Source organism: Sitophilus oryzae, unplaced genomic scaffold (genome assembly GCF_002938485.1).
Source record: "Sitophilus oryzae breed Bouriz unplaced genomic scaffold, Soryzae_2.0 scaffold_85_pilon_pilon, whole genome shotgun sequence".
Taxonomy (NCBI): Eukaryota; Metazoa; Arthropoda; class Insecta; order Coleoptera; family Curculionidae; genus Sitophilus; species Sitophilus oryzae.
In genome coordinates, this window is record NW_022147483.1 from 2,671,309 (window position 1) to 2,694,808 (window position 23,500).

At 35.2% G+C, this 23,500-nt stretch overlaps 1 protein-coding gene across 1 annotated transcript in view; it reads left to right on the top strand.

The window, feature by feature from the left end:
• The window catches only part of LOC115890200 (ADP-ribosylation factor-like protein 4A), a 45,483-nt gene extending 24,038 nt beyond the window's left edge, over positions 1-21,445 (top strand). Inside the window, exons 2-5 of the mRNA XM_030910360.1 lie at positions 11,990-12,196; positions 12,444-12,590; positions 17,089-17,349; positions 20,963-21,445. Of these exons, the coding sequence (XP_030766220.1) occupies positions 12,139-12,196; positions 12,444-12,590; positions 17,089-17,349; positions 20,963-21,120 (624 nt within the window). The 5' untranslated portion in view covers positions 11,990-12,138 and the 3' untranslated portion in view covers positions 21,121-21,445. The remainder of the gene's footprint in view (positions 1-11,989; positions 12,197-12,443; positions 12,591-17,088; positions 17,350-20,962) is intronic.
• The last annotated feature ends 2,055 nt before the right edge of the window (positions 21,446-23,500 follow it).

The following is a 23,500-nucleotide window of genomic DNA, read 5'->3' on the forward strand; positions in this document are numbered from 1 at the left end:
GAAGAGCCGTCCTATGTTGGAAACACTGCAACTTATAAGGCATATTGTGTTTGTTCTTTTTCAATGTCTGCAGCTAGTCTTCTATGTTTGTGCCTTGTAGAATGTAGAATGTTTAGGAGGGCAGTTAATCACCGCAACCTTACATATCTATTGTGTGTTCCCCTTTCTTGAGTTATAACGAGTTATAACTCATCATACGGTCTCAAGGCTTTAACAAAAGCCAGTATCTGAGACGGCTCCACAGAGGCCAGCTCTCCATCCTCGACATCAGCCGTACCAAAGTTCATGGCACGAATGGTCGTCGTCTCGTCGCACCCAGTGATAAGGTGTTCTGGTGTTTCCCCATTTTCCCCACAGAATCTGCCTTCAGCCTACTGAGGTGTTCGTTGCGGAGACAGTGGCCTGTTAGAAACCCCGTGACAATCCGAAGATTGTTTTTACTTAAATCAAGGAAAACCTTTGATTTTTCTCGGTCGTAAGTTCTGAGGAACTTTTTCGAGTGTCTTAGACCGTTGGAGGATACCCATTCCAAGTTACGGATGGAGTCTTCCAGATTCTTCAGTTCCGCTTTCAGTTGGTTCTCGTTGGGAAAACAGAACGGTTCTGGTCCAGTTAGTGGAGTGTTCGTTCCTTTCCTAGCTAGATCATCTGCTTTTTCAATGCCTTTTATCTCTTGGTGAGCAGAGATGTTTGTGTCTTACACCAACTTGCGCGGGTCCTTGATGGGAGCATGTTTTCCCCCGTTCTAGTCTTGCTTTACCAAATAGAAAGTGGGATCTGCGATCCAGAGCATCGCAGTGACAAATTATGTGTTCTGCTGTTTCAGGATCTTTATCTCGCAGGACTTCCAAGACTTCGATACAGGTTTGGGTACTTTTCAGGTAGAATATAACTTGACAACCATATGTTGTGACAAGAGAGCAGTTGTAATCCACAGTTTATCCCAGTTGAGCATTAGAAGTTCCTTTGTAGCTTTAGAATTCTTCCTTGGATGAAGGCCTTGCTATGCTTCTGCCTCTTTCCTGTTGCTCCTGTGGCCAGTCTACTTTTCACTGATCTTACTTGTTTGAAAGCGTTCGACAATTTTGAAGTAATAAATCTTCTTAGACTGACTTACAACGTTTTGGTCACATGTATCACTGACCGGTGTCAAGTGTGAAGTAATATCTAAATCACTGAGGTATATACTACTTACGGAAAACATCAATCATATTCAAATTCAGAATGCCACTTTATCTAAAGAAGAGAACATTCGAGCAATGTGTACTACCAGTCATGACCTATGCAGGTCGCACAGTGCTCAACAGAACGAAATATACAGGGAATAGCCAAGAAAGACCGTAAAAGAATAGAGTATATACGACAAAAGACCGAGGAAATAGATGTTATCCGCAGAATCAAATCTCTCAAGTGGCAATGGTCCGGAACCCTGGCAAGAAGGACGCACCACAGAACAGCTGGTACCCACGAGGAATTAAGAGACCTAGAAGAAGATCAAACCTGAGATGGGACCATGATATTAGGAAATCAGCAGGGATAACTTGGGCCCGCATAAACAATGGCCCAACTACAAAGAGAGTAAAGTAGCTCGGCTAGTACTACTTGAGAAACCCCGCAAAGCTGACCAATCGACCACTACATGCCGGCCATTGTGTCTGCTGAACTGCTTCGGGAAAGTCTTCGAACATCTATTGAAGAGCAGACTCAACCAAGAGATAGAAGCAAGGGGAGGGATCGCCGACACCCAGTTTGGATTTTGCAAGGGCAGATCTATAGTGGCAGCAATGCTTAGAATACTAGACAATGCGAGGGCAGCTCAGGCCTTTGCACATGCCAACAGGAAATTCTGCCTTCTAGTAACCCTAGATATAAAAAAAATGCCTTCAATTCCGCCGCCTGGAGACAGATCGACAAGGTGCTCACCCAAACAAAGGTTGCACCTTTTATCATACGACTAGTACGAAGCTACTTGTCCGATAGGATCATTGGAGAGGGAAAATGCATGGAGGTTACCTGCGGGGTTCCGCGAGGATCGGTGATCGGGCCGCTACTGTGGAACATCTACTTCGACGGTGCATGTCCTGAGGTTGGAGATGCCAGAGGGTGTGGGACTCCTAGCCTTCGCGGATGACCTTGCGGTTGTGGTTACAGGTGCAACGGAGACTATAGTGACAACCAAGGCTAATATTGCCATCAATAGGATAGCGGAGTGGACCAGGCAGAAACGGTTAGAACTGGCACCAGAGAAAACAGAGGCAATACTGCGCACAGGCAGGAGGGCGGTTAGACATGTTGGGGTTGATATTCTAAACATGGAAATCACTACCAGGGAGACCATCAAATATCTTGATGTTGTTTTCGACCGAGGGGCTAGAATGACCAAACATGTCGAATATGTTACTAGAAAGGCGGAGAAGACCGTCACATCACTGTTCTGGTTAATGCCGAACAAAGGAGGACCTTCATCGGGCAAACGCAGACTACTTGCAAATGTTGCTATTTCCACGTTGCTCTACGCTGCACCGGTGTGGGGTGGAGCTATGCGCTATCGCAAATATAGAGACATGTGTCAACATGTATTGAGTAGAATGGCTATCAGGGTGTGCTGTGCTTTCCGTACTGTGTCTACTGAGGCTGTACTGGTTATTGCAGGTATAGCTCTAATTGAACTTCAGGTGGAGGAAAGGATCATGGCAATAGGAGCAGATAAATGCGCAAAAACTGAGGCCAGACAAAAGATGCTGAACAGTTGGCAAAATAGGTGGGAGGCCATGCGTGAAGTGGCTCAGTGGACTAAACGCCTAATATCAAACCTAATACTGTGGATGAACAGAAAACAGGGTGAGGTTAACTACCACCTCGGTCAGTTTCTGACTGGACATGGTTGCTTTCAGGCCTACTTCTGTAGATTTAAGCTGGAAGATACACCGGAATGCCTCTACCGTGGGGATTTTGATGACGCAGAGCACACATTTTTTCAATGCTTCCGATGGCAGGAACTGCGCACTACCACGGAAGTGGAAATAGGAGAAAAGATTACCCCTGATAGTCTCCTCAGGCTCATGTTGACAAGCGAAGAGCACTGGAAACTTATCTCCGACATAGCGAAAACTACAAAGAGAGTATCTAAATATGTAAGGGACGCTACACCATAATTGAAAATTGTTTAATAAGCTGAAAATGATGATGATAATAATATACTACCTCAACTTACTATCATAATAAAGTTGCCCTCCAGATTCAGTCATGTAAAGATTAATAAAAAAGATTGATGCATTTTTAATAATCGTTTAATACTTTAATACACATAGGCATGTATAATTGAGGAAGTAATTGCAAGTGTAACCAGGATGTATGCAATTGCGTTTTAAAATTAAACAGCTATCTACCAGAAATAATATTATTTAAAATCCATCGGTAAAAACATTTTCAATATACATTGTTCTCTTCGTATTTTTTAAGAAGAAAGAATTCACGGTAAAATTTTGTATAGGAAAAACAAAATATAATTTAGTTCTGGTAAAAATGTCTTACTTCCGTAAGTTTTTGGAACATTTTAGTAATAATTAAAAAAATAAATAATTTTTATTAGATGTCAATAAATTTGAATGCTGGTTTTAAAAATCTCCATCAAGTGGTATAATTTCAAGGAAAAAAAACGAAAAAAACTCATATTTTTCGAATCATTTCAGAAAAATAGATTTCTATTGCTTTCTAAAAAACATTAATTACAAAAATTGCCATTTTTATTTCGTGCAAGCGTTCGACGGCAATGTGTAGGCTTGAGCTAGATCGTTTATTTTCTTCTTTTTTTTTCGTTAATTAATTTAAGAAATTATTTACTTCCATCGTTTACTTTCAGTATTTACAGTTTCTGTATTATTAACTTTCATTCGACACCAATAGTTAACCTACTAGGATCTATCTTTCTTTTAACTTTATTTTATGACGTTTCTGTTAAAAATCTGTTTTACATTTTGACATAATTTTCTCGAGGGAATTTTCAGAACAATTAATCTGAAGCAAATCCGTTTCAATATTATTTAGTTCAGTTTTAAATGATGCTTTGTCACTGCAAATGATAAAAAAGTAGTTTAAGTCTCTTTTTGACTGCTAAGACTAGAATTTTTAGAATTTAGAATTTAGAATGATTGGGAGGGGGGTTAATCACTTCGACCTTACAGATCCATTGTGTCCCCCTTTCTTGAATCATAACTCATCATACAGTCCTAGGGCTTTGACAAAAGCCAGTATCTGGGACGGTTTTATAGAGGGTAGTTCTCCATCTCCAATATCAGTCGTACCAAAATTCATGGCACGAATGGTTGTCGTCTCGGCGCACTCAGTGATGAGGTGTACTGGTGTTTCCCCATCTTCCCCACAGAATCTGCATTCGCCGTTTCTTCTTAGTTTCAATCTACCGAGGTGTTCATTGAGGAGACAGTGTCCTGTTAAAAACCCCGTGACAATCCGAAGATTGTTCTTACTCAGACCCAGGAAGATCTGTGATTTTTCTTGATCATAAGCCCTCAGAAACTTCTTCGAGTGTCTTAGACCATTGCAAGATTTCCATTCCAGGTTGCGGATGGAATCTTCCAATGCTAAGACTAATCTAGGTGATCTATTGAGAACCGGTGTTTAGCAATATTAGTCCAAAGAGATATTTTATTTTACATACAGGTACATTTAAATACCGTTATTACTAAAGATGGAATCAACAAATTAGAATAACAATAGTCGGTGCCTAATAAATATTTCATTCCCAGAGCGTACTGAATGAACGTTGTCAATTGCCATAACGAAATTCGTGTTCTACAACTGTCGTTCGACGAATACAAATTGATTTGGTCGTAGCACGTTCATTGTTTAAACAATTAAAACCGTTAAACGTAACGTATTCTTTTTCTAAGAAGACTATTTTTTAATAGACAGGTGATTGCTCAGAGTAGTAAATTCATAGAAATAGCACTATCAATATTTGTATGAAAGTTGAAGACAAACCTTAACCCATCTATACACAAGGTGAGCTAAATATGTTATAGGACAAAGAGGGCATCAATCAAAAATAAACCTCAACATTAAGTAATTTAAAATTTGTGAAGCTTTTAAAGATCATTTATGATACTAACATAAAATTCTATATTTTCGCCAACTAGATTTTTAAGAGCATAAAGTAGATTTTATGCGCCTCCTTATCTTGTTGTGACAAAGTGAAAATAGTTTTGCAGATACAAGTAGTATTATTTCATATGGCGCTTTCAATGGTAAGAGAAAAATCATTCGGTGGCTTTGATAAAAATTTACTGTGGAAAATGCCATATGAAATATAAAACCGCGAATATCTGCGAAACCGTTAAACATGTTTAAATACTCTAAATACAAAAAATAAAAAATGATATGCAGGGTGTTCCATTTAAAAAAACGAAGAAAAATTATTTTATATTTAAGAAAGTTTGGCGTAGAATTTTGAACATCCTGTATGATTTACGATTCTCATATTGATAGTAAAGTAAGTAAAGACCTAATATAGTTTTGATTTCAGGACAGTTCTTGTATTATTAATATTTTTTTTAAGAAAGGCTGGGGGAAAAAGATATAATTTTTGTTTATTTATTAATATTTCTGAAATTATCGAAATATATTTACTCATATGTTAGGATTATGTACAGTGATCTGAAATGAAGCCAAAAATGCAATACAGGGTGTTCCATTAAAAAAAATTATTCCGATCCACTAACACTTCTTTGGGCCACCCTATAGAAGTTAAAATATTTTCCTGAAATACATCCTAGAACATACTTTAGGTTTGTTATTCTAGGAGCTACAGATGCCCGACGCACTATTGCCGGACCCTGTATTTTTGTAGGATTACCTCAGAATTTTCATTATTTTTTTGTATACAGTTTCTTAAGCAAAATTCAATTTAAATCACGTCAGTTGTACGTTACTGTTACGCAGAGATTGTGCTGTTTTCAGTCCTTATTTCATGCTACATCGTCGGGTTACAAGGTTATCAAAAAAATATACCACTTTTATCTAACACTGGTTCAAATAAACGATAAAACTTTAACCTTGGAGAAAGAAAATAGAACATAAACGTAATGTTTAATTATCGTTGATACTGGCTTTTATCAAAATCCTGAGACTGTATGATGAATTATAACTCAAGATAGGGGAACACAATAAAAAGCATCCCAATCTACATCTACATCCACCTATACATTTGCTTAGTGGTGCAAGAAATCAACAAGAACAAATATAACAAAAAATAATCCATTCGCTCCACATTTTGAAACCTATCCCAATTTCAAAACCGATCTCTCTTCATTGCTAACTAGAAAATTATCTCTTATATTAGCCGATCATATTTTTTCAACGTTCTTTGTAAAAACTATGCAATAATGGAACCATTGTACCTCTACTATATAATTTGATCGTGAGAGCGAATGTCTCGTTGTGAAAGTGTGTTGGTAACATTTTATCAAACGTTATTTAGATATGAGTAATTTGTTTTTGTTTTTCTCTGTTATGGGAGGTTCTAATAATTTTTATCGTAATCGATAAAATTGCTAGTGATAAGCGTGACCGAATTAAATGAAATGTAATTACTGTAGATTGCGTTTAATTTTTCTGACTGTACTGTATTTTTAGCCTTGCTTTGTATCTTAGAGAAATGGGTAAACATAGAGGAGCACTAATATATATGAGTAAATATAAAGTAAACAAATAAAAGAAGTAATAGAACTCAATAAAAAACCCTTTTAGCAAAAAAACTACATGTGTTTCTTGATAATTAACTTTGATTAATGAACTTGATGAGCTTGATGAAATTAATGTACTTGATTAATGAACTGAAATGAGTCCGAGTCTGAACTTATCAACTTATTAAACCAATGCCCTCTATCAGCCTAGGGGCGGACTTCTGTTTACTTGATCAGCTATTTATACTTAGATGTTTTTTAGCCAACTGGACGCCGCTTTTTTCGATCATACGGTATATTTCTTTAGTTCAACAACTATATCGATAGTTGTATTTCTTTTTGAGAGAAAAGAGACCTTTTTTACGTAAAAACGTCGTAAATGTATATTTTTTTACTCACTAGTTTTATACAGGTACGGACGAAAAGTTATTACTCTTAAAACCAGGTAAAAAATATATAGATGGCGCCCGCAGCAAGTAGGAGTCATATTGACATCAAAATCAAATTTCTTATGTCAAAAAACTTCCAGACGCCAATTTTCATCCAAATATTGACGTTACTTCATAAATTATTTGGAAAAAATCGAGATAAAAATGAAACTCCTACACCCTGTATCCCCGAAACTAAGCATTTTCGGACGTACATTTATACGAACTTTTTTACTTATTTTTATGTGCAGAATATGCTGCCGAAGTTTCCGGAATACAGTTCGGACCACCCTGTATATTGAATTTTGAAAATATTTTAAGGTGTAATTTTGATTGATTTAGTATTTTTGTTCGAAAAAAAATGACACATACTACTAGTAATGCGAGAGGATTAAACGATCATCCTGACTAAAACGGTTTAATATGAAAAAGCTCATAAAAGTAGACTGTTTGAATGAAAAATAAGTAATAAATGTGAAACGGATATGAGACACGCGCTTGGCGTTCTTATAATGCGGTGATAAAACGATCAAATAAAATAAACTATTCCTTTTCACGATCTACATATCTGCTGGTAAGTAGTCCGTCATAATAAACCGTTTTCTCATCTCGAACCTGGCGATTAAAATAGTTTTATGGCGCCCGAGCGGAACAACTGTTCTAAAAGTACCAATTCCGACATCTAGTTACTAGTTACTCCATTTTTAGAACTTACGACCGAGAAAAATCAAAGGTTTTCTTTGGTTTAAGTAAGAACAATCTTCGGATTGTCACTACTGAGTTGATCGCACTTAAGGCTAGAGATGGGCATAGATTGAACAAGTCGTTCATTTGAACGAGTATTAAAAATGAATCGTGAGATTCGATTCACTGCTTAGAATACGATTCATTCAATTGAATCGTATCCAGCATGGATCTATAACATTTAAACGATGAGCCGTAAAAAAGAGTCGTGAGGATTGAATCGGATCACAATGCGATCGTTCGTTCGAAGAGTCGTGAGAATTGATTCATTGCTTCCAATATGGTTCGTTCAATTGAATCGTGGGCAGCACGGATCCATCAGATTTGAACGATGAGCCCTAAAAATGAATCGTGAGATTCGATTCACTGCTTAGAATACGGTTCGTTTAATTTAATCGTATCCAGCATGGATCTAGAACATTTAAACGATGGCCCGTAAAAAAAGTCGTGATAATTGATTCATTGCTTCCAATATGGTTCGTTCAATTGAATCTTGGGCAGCACGGATCCATCAGATATGAACGATGAGCCGTAAAAATGAATCGTAAGATTCGATTCACTGCTTAGAATACGGTTCGTTTAATTTAATCGTATCCAGCATGGATCTATAACATTTAAACGATGAGCCGTAAAAAAGAGTCGTGATAATTGATTCGTTGCTTCCAATATGGTTCGTTCAGTTGAATCGTGGGCAGCACGGATCCATAAGATTTGAACGATGAGCCGTAAAAAAGAATCGTGAGATAGTGAGAGTCGGGCACCAATATTCAGATTTGAACGAAAGCCCTAAATAAACATCATGGGCGTAAAATGCAAACGATAAGAAAGTTATTTACAAGAAAAGACTTATTTATACTGTACTTATTAACGGGAGTATCTGTAAGGTATTTTTGTTAAAATAATATTACTGACTATAAACCATTAAATGTCGGACTAAAAGAGGAAATCGTGTTTCTATGCAACTCCAAATAAATATTGTTGGCCTCTGCTCAATATGATAAAAAAACGGCGTCAGCGATGGTTAGGATTGATTTCTTTCGAAAATTGACAACTATGAAACTATGAATCCTTCCCGGACACAAACGGTACATTGTAAGATAGGAAATTGTAGAGAGAAACAAGCCCTATAACATAGGATACAACATTTTAATGAACAGTGCTTTCCATAAAATCAATAAAATGAAAAATATACGAAATAATATACATGTACTGATTTCTTTCGAAAATCTACAACTATGAAACTATGAACCTTTCCCGGACACAAACGGTACATTAGAATTAGAATTTTGAATGAGTGGGAGGGGGGTTAATCACTTCGACCTTACAGATCCATTGTGTCCCCCTTTCTTGAATCATAACTCATCATACAGTCCCAGGGCTTTGACAAAAGCCAGTATCTGGGACGGTTTTATAGAGGGTAGTTCTCCATCTCCAATATCAGTCGTACCAAAATTCATGGCACGAATGGTTGTCGTCTCGGCGCACTCAGTGATGAGGTGTACTGGTGTTTCCCCATCTTCCCCACAGAATCTGCATTCGCCGTTTCTTCTTAGTTTCAATCTACTGAGGTGTTCATTGAGGAGACAGTGTCCTGTTAAACCCCGTGACAATCCGAAGATTGTTCTTACTTGAACCCAGGAAGATCTGTGATTTTTCTTGATCATAAGCCCTCAGAAACTTCTTCGAGTGTCTTAGACCGTTGCAAGATTTCCATTCCAGGTTGCGGATGGAATCTTCCAAGTTCTTGAGTTCCGCCTTGAGTTGGTTACCACTTGGAAAGCAGAACGGTTCTGGTCCTTTCCTAGCTAGATTATTTGCTTTTTCATTGCCTTCTATCCTTTGGTGAGCAGGCACCCAGAGTAGGAGGACTTTGTTTTCTTTGCCTAATTTATTCAGCTTCTCTACAAAAAAACGGTACATTGTGAGACAGGAAATTGTAGAGAGAAACAAGCCCTATAACATAGGATACAACATTTTAACGAACAGTGCTTTCCATAAAATTAATAAAATCAAAAATATACGAAATAATATACATGTACTGATTTCTTTCGAAAATCAACAACTATGAAACTATGAACCTTTCCCGGACACAAACGGTACATTGCGAGACAGGAAATTGTAGAGAGACACAAGCCCTATAGCATAGGATACAACATTTTAATGAACAGTGCTTTCCATAAAATCAATAAAATGGATAATATACAAAATAATATAATGAAAATCGCTGTCATTTTATATGTAAAATTATATAGGGAATGTCATCGATGTTCTTTTCCAAGCCAACTTACTCTATAGATATTTCGAAATAAACAAATTTTGGGTATGTTGAAAATACTCCCTAATTCCGTTATACTCAAAAATGTGCATTTTTAACAAATTACTGTAGCTTTTTTGCTATGGAAAATTTTGTATTTTTATGAAAACATTTCCAAAGCACCTTTTCGTCTATTTCCTATAGAAAAGGGTTTTCCCGTTAAAAGCGTCCAATTTGGTCCACACTATACCCCATTTATCAAGTCTTCCCTGCTTGGTCTAATTAAATTAAATTTGTAGTTAAAGCTATACCTTGTAGCTGTTGCATCTAGCGGTATGTACCATTATAAAAATGAATATGTCAGAACAGGTAAAAAAATAATACATAACGTTAGGTAATGCTATATCGCGATTCTTTTCTTCAGCAAGCAGCGATTTCAATGTAGCTCTTTTGTTGCTCAATTGAAGGCTTCGTCACGAGATTATTTAATTAGATAACAGACAAATCACGCTGCTCGCAGCTGACGTCACACTACAAGGAGATTTGCCCAACCATATACACCGCTAATTTTATTATACATGAAAGGAACTGTATAAAGCTATAGATATTTCTGTTTTTGTTTAGATAGAGAACTACTAAGTGTCACGATATAATATGGCTAGATATATTGTTTTACATCACTTGAAACCTTCCATTTCAAATGTTTTTCTATTTGAAAAAAAAATAATTATCATAATTTTTTAATCGCCCAATTACATGACAGCTAGTGGTCACAACCAAACCAAACCAAACCAAACAATTTAATTTTTGAAATATATATAGCCACATGTCCTCTCTTTATATCAGAGTGACTGTGGTAATAACTAAATTTGAACACCCTAGATATTAATTGCGTTTCGGATTCTGGGAGAAAAATAAAGGTGATTTTTATAAGAGACATATTTAACATTTTCTAGAAATAAAGAACAGTTTTTAAATTACAAATAAAACCTACCTAAATTGGAATTTACCCGGCATAGCCTAATATGTAGTTAAATTAACTATTGTACTTTAAATCAAATTAAAACTTGATCCAAAAAATTATACAGGGTGAGACAAAATTAATATTGAACATCGTTCACCCTTAAAAGCATGTTACTCATTTATTTTAAATGGAACACCCAGTATATTATTCCGATATTCAATGGAGAATTCATGTCTCTTCAAAATACTATTAAGGTTGCCTACCCCTCGAACAAAGATTTTCCGATTTCCGAAGATTCATTTACATGATTTGATCTGAGTAGATCTTTATTATTTGATCAAATCTAGGTGGCTGTGATACGTCTGACGTTACTTCAACATAGCTGTCTAATTAGTCCAACTTTAAGAACTAGTTATCATTTTGTGTCAGTTAAAACAAAAAAAAATTCTCAGAAATTTGCCGAAAATGCAAACTTATCCTACATTAGAGAGAATTGATATGATTCTATTAGTTGGTAATGCAGTGTGTATTCACCAATTAATAGAATACTTAAATGCTCCTGATTTTATCTAGTCTGGGTTTTGTTATGGGGATATGTTAAAGACAGTGTTTACAAAACTCGAACAACTATTGTCAACAACATGAGAGAAATTATTGTAGCTGCTTTCCGAGGTAGAACTCACATATGCCTTTTAAAATGAAAAGATCCTTTTGAAAAAAGACAATCATTTTATCCAGTTAAAAGGAAAGGAAGCATATTGAGCATTTGATTTCATCTAGCTTATTTTTGTCGCATAATTATAGGTTTATATCTAGTTTTAATTCTGTAGTAATTAAAATATGATTGTAATTGTACTTAATTTATTTTTTTTTTACAATAATTACTTCATTGTTACAGGTCCAAGAACATGTGTATAATACGACAGAATTGAAACTCTACCTTCTCCGAGATGATGTTGACGACTTATGCGGATATGTATCGAGATTTCCGACTCAAAATGTAATCAACATCGCGATTGGGTTCACCTCTAGGACGTACCCCATGAAATGGGGGCAAACATGGGCAAGAACGCCTCACTTCTAGATGCTCTACCATCTGGACAAGGTAATTGCTGATCTCTTTTAATTTTAACGTTATGAAAAAAAAGTGAACTTGTAACGCTTAATCAGGGTTCCTTGAAAAAACTGGATAAAAAGCCTTTTTTTGCCTTTTTGGAAAAGGAATCTAAAACATAAAAAGTTATTTGTTGTAAACTAAAAAACTGTTGTTTTTACTAAAACTGTTGTGCGTCCATGCTTAATTATTTTCTTCTAATTTTAGTTCTTTTAAATAATTGCTGTTTTTTTTTCAGGCACTTTGCACGTGGTCATGTTGGGTTTGGACTCCGCCGGCAAAACCACAGCTTTATACAGGCTCAAGTTTGACCAGTACCTCAATACGGTACCAACTATTGGGTTCAACTGTGAAAAAGTCAAAGGAACCCTAGGCAAAGCTAAAGGTAAAAGAGATATTCCATTTATACCTAATACCTTTGTACACCGATAGAAATGTTATCTTGAGAAATCATTAATCATAGAATATAAAAATTGTAGTATTAGACTTCTTTCTAGTATTTTTTACTAAAAGATGTTTTACTAGTTTCTTTACTACATTTTTTTCATTTTTAAAATAAAATAAGTACTTACTTTTTCTTATTAACGTTGTGGTTGTAAGTAAAACAGTACATAAACCTTTGGAGGAAACTTTTCATTACTGCATCTGTATTTAGTTAATCTCATGACAATAATTGAGATACTTCCTTACTCGGTATGTATTATACCATATGATCGAAAACGTTTTATTTCTTTTAAGACTTCTTCCACAAATTTATTTATACAAAAACTATTTTAAAATACCCAAATCTTGGGTTTATTTTAAGTTATTATTTCCATTGAGATGATTTAGACCCATTACATAAATTCTTTTTGGCCACCTGTTCTCCGGCATACGCAGAACATGTCCAAACCATTTTAAGCTGGATTTTTCGATTCGATCCAGTACTGTCTCCTCCGATGCATTCATGATACGCCTGACCTCGATGTTTGTCTCTTTTTCCATCCTAGATATACCTGCACTTCTTCTAAGGTAGTCCATTTCAACAACTTGGATTTTGCGCTTCGCGTCTGCACTCAGAGTCCACAGCTCTGAACCATAGCAAAGAACTGACTCCACCAATGTTCTTCCAAGTCTCTTTTTAGTTGTTGCAGATAAGTTTCGGTCCCACCAGAGGCTGTTAAGACATCCAATAACTTTGTTTGCTCTTCTGAATTCGGGTTTGTATTTCTTCTTTGCCCAAACCCTCGTTGTTGATAGTATCACCCAGGTATTTAAATTTGTCTACTTGTTGAATCTGGACGTTATCATTAATGAAGACTTCAAAACAAGCGTTGGAATTGACAGCTAAGTATTCTGGTCTTCTTAGACTAACCTTAAAGTCCCCATTTGTTGTATTCTTGATAAAGCCTCTTAGTCATGAACTCTAGATCGTATGAGTCCTGCTACCAATCACGACCTGATCGTCTGCAAAGCTCAGGGTAAATAGTGTGTTATCCCCAATGGGTATTCCCATTACCTTGACATTTCGTCTTCCATTCCCTAAGGGCTACTTCGACGTAAGCGTTGAAGATGGAATAAGCTGCATCCTTGTCGCAAGCCCTTTTGTGGTGCTAATTGATTAAGATAGCCTGTGTCCTATCTTAACGTACGATTCATTTTCTTTATATAGCTCTTTTATTATCTTAAGCAAAGGTCTATCTACTTCTAAGATATTCAATACTTCCCATGTCTTGCTGCGGGGAATAGAGTCGTACGCTTTCTCCAAATCAATAAATGCTAGATGGTGGCCAAAAAGAGTTTTTCAATGGGCTCCCCAGGGTAGAAGAAAGAGAGGTAGACCTAGAAAATCCTGGAACGGAACGGTTACGGAAGCAATGGAAGCTCGTAACCTAGAAGCTGATGACGCTCTAAATCGAGATGTGTGGCGTAGGGTAACGGGAATGTACCATTTTTCGTTTTTATTTTACATATCGGAATATAGGGACAGAACTCAGAAGTGACACAATTTTTATTTTTTGGCGACTTTAAGAATGTGGTAGAAATGTAGCAGCAGGGGGTCCACCGAAACCAGTAAAATTTTGAAAGTGGTCCACGAGAAAAATAAGTTTGGGAACTACTGATTTAGACCCATTACATAAATTCTTTTTTTACAATTTACAAGACAGTAAGAATTAACTCTTTAATTTACCATATAATTATATAGGCCTACGTTTTTTTTTTCATTTCTATAATAATGATGGTACTAATTGGAATTAACCCACGCTAGAAAGCTAACCCAAATCCCCATTAAATTCGAAAAGAAACAGTTTTTTGACTTGGCGGTACTCAACAAAATAACAGAAAAATATAATGATTTATCTGGTACTATATTTGGTGGTCTAGGCTCATTAATGTGTCTACCTTAAATCCTTAAATCACTTTTTACTTTCCAAATTCTTAGGCAGGTAAAAAAGTGGTATTATTAGAGTTTTTGAAATTTTAACAATTTTTGTATTGCATTTCTTGAAATTGTGTGTTGAAAATATGCCGAAGCATTTAAACAGTCGAAGCAAAGAGCTTATAGTTTCCCTGACTTTATTTTTTATTAAAACTATTTTGAACGAGTTCGTGACAATAAAGGTCCATTGTTACCCTTGACTGCAGGCAGAGAAGTAAGTTTGATTGATAAGCATATTATACCACTTTCAAAGTTAGTTTTTATTAAATTCTGTGATTATTAGTTTGTACATTAATATAGCACCCTCTTACTTGTTAGTATAATACCACTTATGGCGTTGTAAGATGTACATCAATAATATACAAATAACCCATAATAACGCTTATAATAATCTTCATAATGGACTAGTTTTTGCCAATATGTAATAAGCAAAATAAGCTATAAAATAAATAAATCAATTAATCACTAAAATATCAGTTATTAAATTAAAAATAAAACGTAAAATTCTTTAAAAAATGATATAATAAGTACCGTATGATCGAAAAAAAACGGCGTCCAGTTGGCTTGGAAATGACGATCGATGACATTTCCCATATAATTTTACATATAAAATGACAGCGATCTTCATTTCATAGCCATCGTTGACGCCGTTTTTATTCGATCATACGGTATGTTGTTTGTCAATTTTAAATTAAGATTCATCGCATATATCTATCACAATCTGGCAGCGCTGTCCCCGTCGCTTGCTTTGCAATTACCATATTAGGTTTTCTATTTGAGATGTTTCTTCTAATCTTTTTGTTAAATATGGAGGAAGTAATACAACAAAATACAAACTTTTTTTGATTGTTGTTTAAATAAATATTGTCATGAAATTTTCAAAGACATAGTAGTTCAGTCATTGGGGATTTTTGCTTGGAAAAAAGTCCGGAAGTTTTGCAACTTTGCGGGTTTATAGGTTTTGGGGTCCCTAACTGAAGTCCATAAAATGCACATTTCCAGACTTGCCGCCGGCGCCGCCATCTTGCCAAGATGGCACCCAAAATCGGTATTTTGTGAATATCTCGAAAACTATGCGTTTTTCACGAAAATTTGAGGAGAGCAAAATTAAAGAGAATAAAATTTCCTATAAAAAAGGTTTTATGAAAATTTTCGCTGAAGTCAACCGTTTAGGCACAAAATTCCTGAAGATTTTATAATTTTGCTAAAATATGATATATTATTTATAGTCGATTTCCCGAAATCAAATATCGATTAGGGTTCACTACAACTAGTTTTAGTTTAGTTTCTTCAATTTTGTCATAAAACAGTGGCGTATCATTAATTCGCCCATTAATTTATGAATAATTAATTTTAATTATTGAAAATGTGTACTTGTTTCCACACCACCCAAGAGGTAAAGTATATGGCGCGTTTATTTTAACGTGGTCTCCCCGGAGGCTTACTCCACTAGATAAATTAAAAATTTTAACTTATCTGCACAAGCCCGACGGATGTGGCTCATTGATGTCAAAGTCGATCTTGTCTGCTGTGCTGTGCTCAACAGGGTGGTCTCTCAATACGTCCAACTCTTCATTCAACTCTTCATTCCAGAGGGATATCTACAGGCAAGTCCAACTCCTCTTCATCGGATTCGTCGAGTGACACTTCAGTGACGTTGTTACAGGATTTCCCATTGCAGTATGCACAAATCATTTTAATCCTGCTTTTCTGCATCCGCAGGCTTTACCATAGTTGTTGGTTTTGCATTTACAGGATAAAAATGCCAACAGGGATTTTGGATCTGGATCTTTCAACGTTGTGACTTTCAACGTTGTAATGCCTGTTTTTGTTTTCTTCCAACCCCATTCTTCGGCATCTTTGGTACAACCAGACCAATGCTGAACCTGGTGGTAAGTTCGCAATGAATGCTGTCCAGCACGACAATTAATTATTCATAAATTAATGAGCGAATTAATGATACGCCACTGTTTCATGACAAAATTGAAGAAACTAAACACAAAAATATGTATCTGAATGGGACACGAATCCACTTTAAAACTTTTATACCAAAAAATATTAAGCTTTTACAAAACGATTACAAGAATATTAACAGAAAACAAGAAACAAAAATTGACTCCCGAACAACCAACCATCAGACAGTATTCAATGTTGCCACGACGACTGACCGAACGGAAGTGATATGAAATTTTATTCTCTTTAATTTTGCTCTCCTCAAATTTTCGCGAAAAACGCATAGTTTTCGAGATATTCACAAAATACCGATTTTGGGCGCCATCTTGGCAAAATGGCGGCGCCGGCGGCAAGTCTGGAAATGTGCATTTTATGGATTTTAGTTAGGGACCCCAAAATCTATAAACCTGCAAAGTTTCAAAACTCCCGGACTTTTTTCCAAGCAGGCCCCTTTTTTGATCCTCAATGACTGAACTATAGATTTTCAACCGAATATTTCTATCTATTTCAGGTGTAAACTTCCTGGTTTGGGACGTTGGTGGCCAGGAAAAACTGCGGCCCCTGTGGAAGTCCTACACCAGGTGCACGGATGGTATTGTCTTCGTCCTGGACTCCGTTGACGTGGAACGAATGGAGGAAGCCAAAATGGAGCTGATCAGGACGGTAAAATCGCCAGAAAACTCCCAAGTTCCCATTTTGGTACTGGCTAACAAGCAAGACTTGCCCGGAGCCAAAGAACCCAAAGACCTGGAGAAGCTGCTTGGATTGACTGGTGAGTACAATCAATAGGTGATTTTTTTAGCTCAAATCTCTTATAAAAAAAAGAGACAAAAAATCCAGTATTTCGAAGCTTCCCCAAGCACAAAATTACAAAAAAAATTCTGCGAAAATGCATCATTTTCTTTTTTCCGATTTTTATTTAGAATAACTGAAATCAGTTATACATGAAAACGCGCTTAAAGCTCTAACAATCTAAACACGCTGTAAAGGACGTTTAGAGATTGACCTCGATAAAAAATATCATCAATTGCCATTCTCAGCCGTTTTTGACGCCGTTTTTTTTTTCTCAATTATACGGTATTTATACAGGGTGGTCCGAACTGTATTTCGGAAACTTCGGCAGCATATTCTGCACATAAAAATAAGTAAAATAGTTCGTAAAAAGGTATGTCCTAAAATGCTTCGTTGCGGAGATACAGGGTGTAGAAATTTCATATTTATTTCGATTGATTGATGTCAATATGACTCCTGTTTGTAGGGGACGGCACCTACAGGTGTTTTAACTGTTTTGAAGAGTAATAACTTTTCTCGTCCGTACCTGTATAAAACTACAGAGTTAAAAAAATATACATTTCCGTAAAAATTATGATAAAACAGTTTCTGTTAAACTTTTGGCACAAAAACATTTCAAATTTATGATTTCAGTGTAATAACTATTTAATCAACTTGTTTTTAATTTATGTCAATGATGATAGGTATTGATAATTTCGATTCCTAATATCTCGAGAACCATTACTTGTAGCGATTTTTACCAAGAGACCTTTTTAGCGTAAAAAACGTCGTAAATTTATATTTTTTTACTCGCTAGTTTTATACCAGTACGGACAAAAAGTTATTACTCTTCAAACCAGTTAAAAATATGTAGGTGGCGCCCCCTACAAATAGGAGTCATATTGACATCAAAATCAAATTTCTCGTGTCAAAAAAAACTCCCAGATACCAATTTTCATCCAAATATTGACGTTACTTCAGAAATTATTTGGAAAAAATCGAAATAAAAATGAAACTTCTACACCCTGTATCTCCGAAACTAAGCATTTTAGGACATCCATTTATAAGAACGTTTTTACTTATTTTTACCTGCAGAATATGCTGACGAAGTTTCAGGAATACAGTTCGGACCACCCTGTATATTGAATTATCAAGAAAAAAGAGATTTTTGTTGCCATTGCCCAATTTCTGTTGTTGTTTTAAGTTCAAGTATTTTGACACTCTGTATATTTTATAAAAATACAAACGACAACTATAAATCACCTTGTGTGTCTGTGCAAGTGGAAAGGACAGCTGTTGAAATTGATGATGCGTTATAAACGGAAATAGGAATTTGGTGACAAGGAAAAAACTGTCACGGTTTATTAAATACAGCTTTGAACTGGAAGGATTGAAAAGATATATTTACTTTGATTTATTTAAAGTAAATATACAGAGTGATTCACGACCATGGTGCGTTAGACGTTTATGGAGAAACGGTAATACGATTTTTTTAAATTTGTTTTTTTGCCTGCTCCATCTGTCTAAATTATTTTCAGCATGACAGTGTTGCCGCTTCATACTAAAAGTAGTAGCATCTTTGTTATTTTAAATGAAACACCCGGTATATTATTACATTTTTCGAAACTACTTTTATATGTAATCATTTTTCTATTATACTAACCTGTACCAATCTCTAATAATAGTAACTATAACAATAAAATTTTTAATATTTAAATAGCCCTGCTTAAAAATCGGAAGATTTAGGGTACAAACATAGTGGGGCATCTCGATGCGATGCTCGCCGCGATGCATCCTACGCGCACGTTATAAGCACTGTTTTAAAACGGCGAGTAAGTGCGCGTAAGATGCATCGCGGCGAGCATCGCATCGAGATGCCTCACTATGTTTGTACCCTTAGGTATAGAAACATGATATATCGTTGAAAAGCTATTTTGTTATAGTCTTTTGATTTTTTAAATAATATTAATAGGGTTGAATTTAAAATAACAAAGATTTGAGTAATCTTATAACAAACGGAAATAAATATTTTGGCTCTCCCTGTATAAAATCTAATGAGTTGATTTAGATAAATCGAATATATACCTAGAAACTTTCGTTAACTTATAACCCAAATTTAACCTTTTAAAATGTTTAATTCATGATTTTACCAATGCTTATTCCAGATCATGTTTTTGTCAACTTTTCATAATGTTTTATTTATTATCTTAAAAAATGTTAGAGATAGGTATAGGTTAGTATAATAGAACAATTATGGGATATGGAAGTAGTTTCCAAAAAAATAATAATATACTGGATGTTCCATTTAAAATAAGGAAGATGCCACTTTTCAAATGATGCGGCAACATTGTAACGCTGAAAATATTTTAGATAGATGGCGCAGTAGCCTTATGTGAAAATCCAAATTTAAAAAAAAATCTGTCACAACGTCTACGTGCCATTTCCGCGAATCACCCTATACAGGGTGGTATAGTACAGAACTGTATTCCGGAAATTTCGGCAGCATATTCTGCAGATTAAAATAAGTAGAAAAGTTCGTATAAATGTGTGTCCCAAAATGCTTACTTTCCTAGATACAGGGTGTAGAAATTTTATTTTTATTTCGATTTTTTCCAAATAATTTATGAAGTAACGTCAATATTTGGATGAAAATTGGTGCCTGGGAGTTTTTTGACATGAGAATTTTTATTTTGCTGTCAATATGACTCTTATTTATAGAGGGCGCCACCTACATGTGTTTTAACTGTTTTGAAGAGTAATAACTTTTCGTCCGTACTTGTATATCACTACCGAATGAAAAAATATACAATTTCGTATTTTTTACGTAAAAAATGTATCTTGGTAAAAATCGCTACGAACAACCGTTCTCAAGATTTTTAGAATGGAAATGGTCAATACATGTCATTATTGACAAAAAAATGAACATCTTGAGTAGATAGTTTTGACTGAAATGATAAATTTTGGGAACTTTTTATTTTTTCAATTAATCATAAATTTTTCTTCGGAAAAATGATGATAAAACAGTTTCTGTTGAATTTTTGATAAAAACATTTCAAATTTATGATTTTTGTCTAATAACTACTTAGTCAATAATGTGAACATGTTTAAAGTATGTCAATGATGACAGGTATTGATAAATCCGATTCCAAAAATCTCGAGAACATGTAGCGATTTTTACTAAGAGACTTTTTTTACGTAAAAAATCACGAAAATGTATATTTTTTTATTCGGTAGTTTTATACAGGTACGGACGAAAAATTATTACTTTTGAAACCTGTTAAAAATATGTAGGTGGCGCCCTCTACCACTAGGAGTCATCAAAATCAAATTTCTCATGTCAAACAACTTTTATACACCAATTTTCAGTCAAATATTGACGTTGTTTCAGAAATTATCTGGAAAAAATCGAAATAAAAATGAAATTTCCACACCCTGTATCCCCGAAATTAAGTATTTTATGACATACATTATTCAGAACGTTTTTACTAATTTTTATTTGCAGAATATCCTGCCGAAGTTTCCGGAATACAATTTGGACCACCCTGTATATTCGCTAATCGCAGCAGCCCGATACAATTAGCTATTTCTCTTCTAACCAAACTCTTCTGTTGCAGAACTGGGCAACGGCGGCGCCCCCGGCGGCCACCTGTGGCACGTCCAGCCGGCCTGCGCCATCACTGGCGACGGCCTGCACGAAGGCCTCGAAGTCCTCTACGAGATGATCCTGAAAAGGCGGAAGCTGGCGAAAGAGCGCAAGAAAAAGGGCAGATAGGGCAGCCAGGGCGGTGCCGGCTGCACCAAGGCGATGTTCTGCTGAGCGGGGAAGAAGGACGGAACTACCGAGGGTTCGAATTGTGATTTTTTAGTTTTAAGTAGTAGCCGAATTGTTGGATTGGCGGATAATCGGATGTCGTTTTGAATCAAAGAAAATGATTGAAAATTAATCAAAATTGTCTTAAGCTTCTTTCAGAACCTCAAAGCTTCTTCTGATACATATATATTCGGTTTAATATACCTTAAAGCTTTGGTTTTTGAGATATTACATTTTTGAGATATTAACATATTTAAATATGCATGGTATAATAAAAAAAAGTTTGTCAGCACCTTGTACAGTGTGGTCGAAATTGGTCTGTTTTAACAGAGAAAACCTATTTCCTGACTAGATAGAGCAAAACCGACATAGATGTCATGGGCTCGATTTCTGAGGCACGTCTAATGGCGTAAACCGCCTGTTGATATTTTCACTGCTGACTGAGATACAGGGTCTTTTTTATTTTTTTACTATTTGGAAAATTGCCCATAACTTTTGTATTTCGCGGAATAATAAAATTCTGTAAAAACGTTCTTAAGGCACTTTTTTAATCACAATCCAGTGGCATGGTCAGTTTTTTTTCCATACTTGCTTTTTTTGTCAGAAATAATAAAAAATATAATTTTTTAAATGTAAATCATAGTTGGCTATAAACTTAAAAAATGCTGGCGTTTAACCCTTTCCAACGATATAAAGTTATGTGTATTTATTTCTAAAAATGAGACAAATATTATGTTTTTAATCTTTGTGTCGAAGCGGGCCTTGATTTTGTGTTGACCTATTATAGTTGCCTAATTATTATTTTTTATCACAATTTAATATTGTATATTATTATTTATCTGCATAATTAAAGACTTTTGAAAAGGTAAATCATCATTCTATATTAGTATTACCATTTATAGTTAAAACGCCAGGATTACAACTGCACTATTAAATGGAGGATTTAGAGAGAATTGGATTGGAACAAAGAGCCTCATATCTTGGCCCTCATATCTAGGCCTGCTATGTCCTGTAATTTAACTCCTTTCAACTTTTTTATGGGAGAAATTAAAAGACCTTATCTATAAGGGAACAATTGGGACGAGAGAAGAATTGCAGAAGATTACTAGGCAAGCTTTTGGACTTATTACACGAGTTCGCCTAATAAATCGTTGTAACTCTGTGCGCAAAAGATGTTCATTTTTTTTGGGAAACTATATTCGCCACACAAAAAATACTTCTTTTTTAGTCTTATTCTTTGATTATTGTATCGATTTCAATTGTAATTACTAATACTAATATAGAATGTTAATTTACCTTTCCAAAAGTCTTTAATTATGCAGATAAATAATAATATTGAATATTAAATTGTGATAAAAAATAATTAGGCACATAGGTCAACACAAAATCAAGGCCCTCTTCGATATAAAGATAAAAAACCTAATATTTCTCTCATTCTTAGAAATAGATACCCCTAACTTTATATCGTTGAAAAGGGTTAAACGCTAGCATTTTTTAAGTTCATAGCCAACTATGATTTCCATTTAAAAAATTATATTTTTCATTATTTGTGACAAAAAGAACAAGCATAGAAAAAAACTGACTAAGCCACTGGATTGTGTTTAAAAAAGTGCCTTAAGAACGTTTTTATTATTCCGCGAAATAGAAAAGTTTTGAACAATTTTCAAAATGGTAAAAAGTTCAAAAATACCCCGTATCTCTGTTGGCAGTGAAAATATCGACAGGCGGTTTACGTCATTAAACGTATCTCAGAAATCGAGCCCATGACATCTATGTCGGTTTTGGTCAATCTAGTCAGGAAATAGGTTTTCTCTGTTAAAACAGACCAATTTCGATCACCGGGTATTAAAAATTGTTGGTCTATTTTAAATATTTATTTTACATAAAAACTTTGTTATTTCAAATGCAACACTATGTATTTTTTTAAATAAGTCGAAGCAGATTTAAATTCCCTTTCAAACTATATTAGGGTTTCCTATGCCTATCTGGCTCAGAATAAAAAGCGATTTTTCAATAAAATTTTTGATACCCCTGTATACATTTAAAGAAGCAATACAATTTTTTAGCAATGTTTGTTTCTCTGGCTTCAAAGTCAGCACAAGAATTAACTCTGAAAGTAATGTACAGGGTGGGTCAAATTCGACGCTTTTAAATGGAAACACCCTTTTCTATAGGAGATAGACGAAAACTAATATCGGTGTCTGGAGCTCAATTTTCATCAAAAACATGATCGTGAAAACCGCACATCAATATCTGTTACCGTTTCGGAGTTACGGGGTGTTTTTAAAAAAAGTGCATTTTTAACAAATCGCTGTAACTTTTTTGCTATGGAAAATTTTGT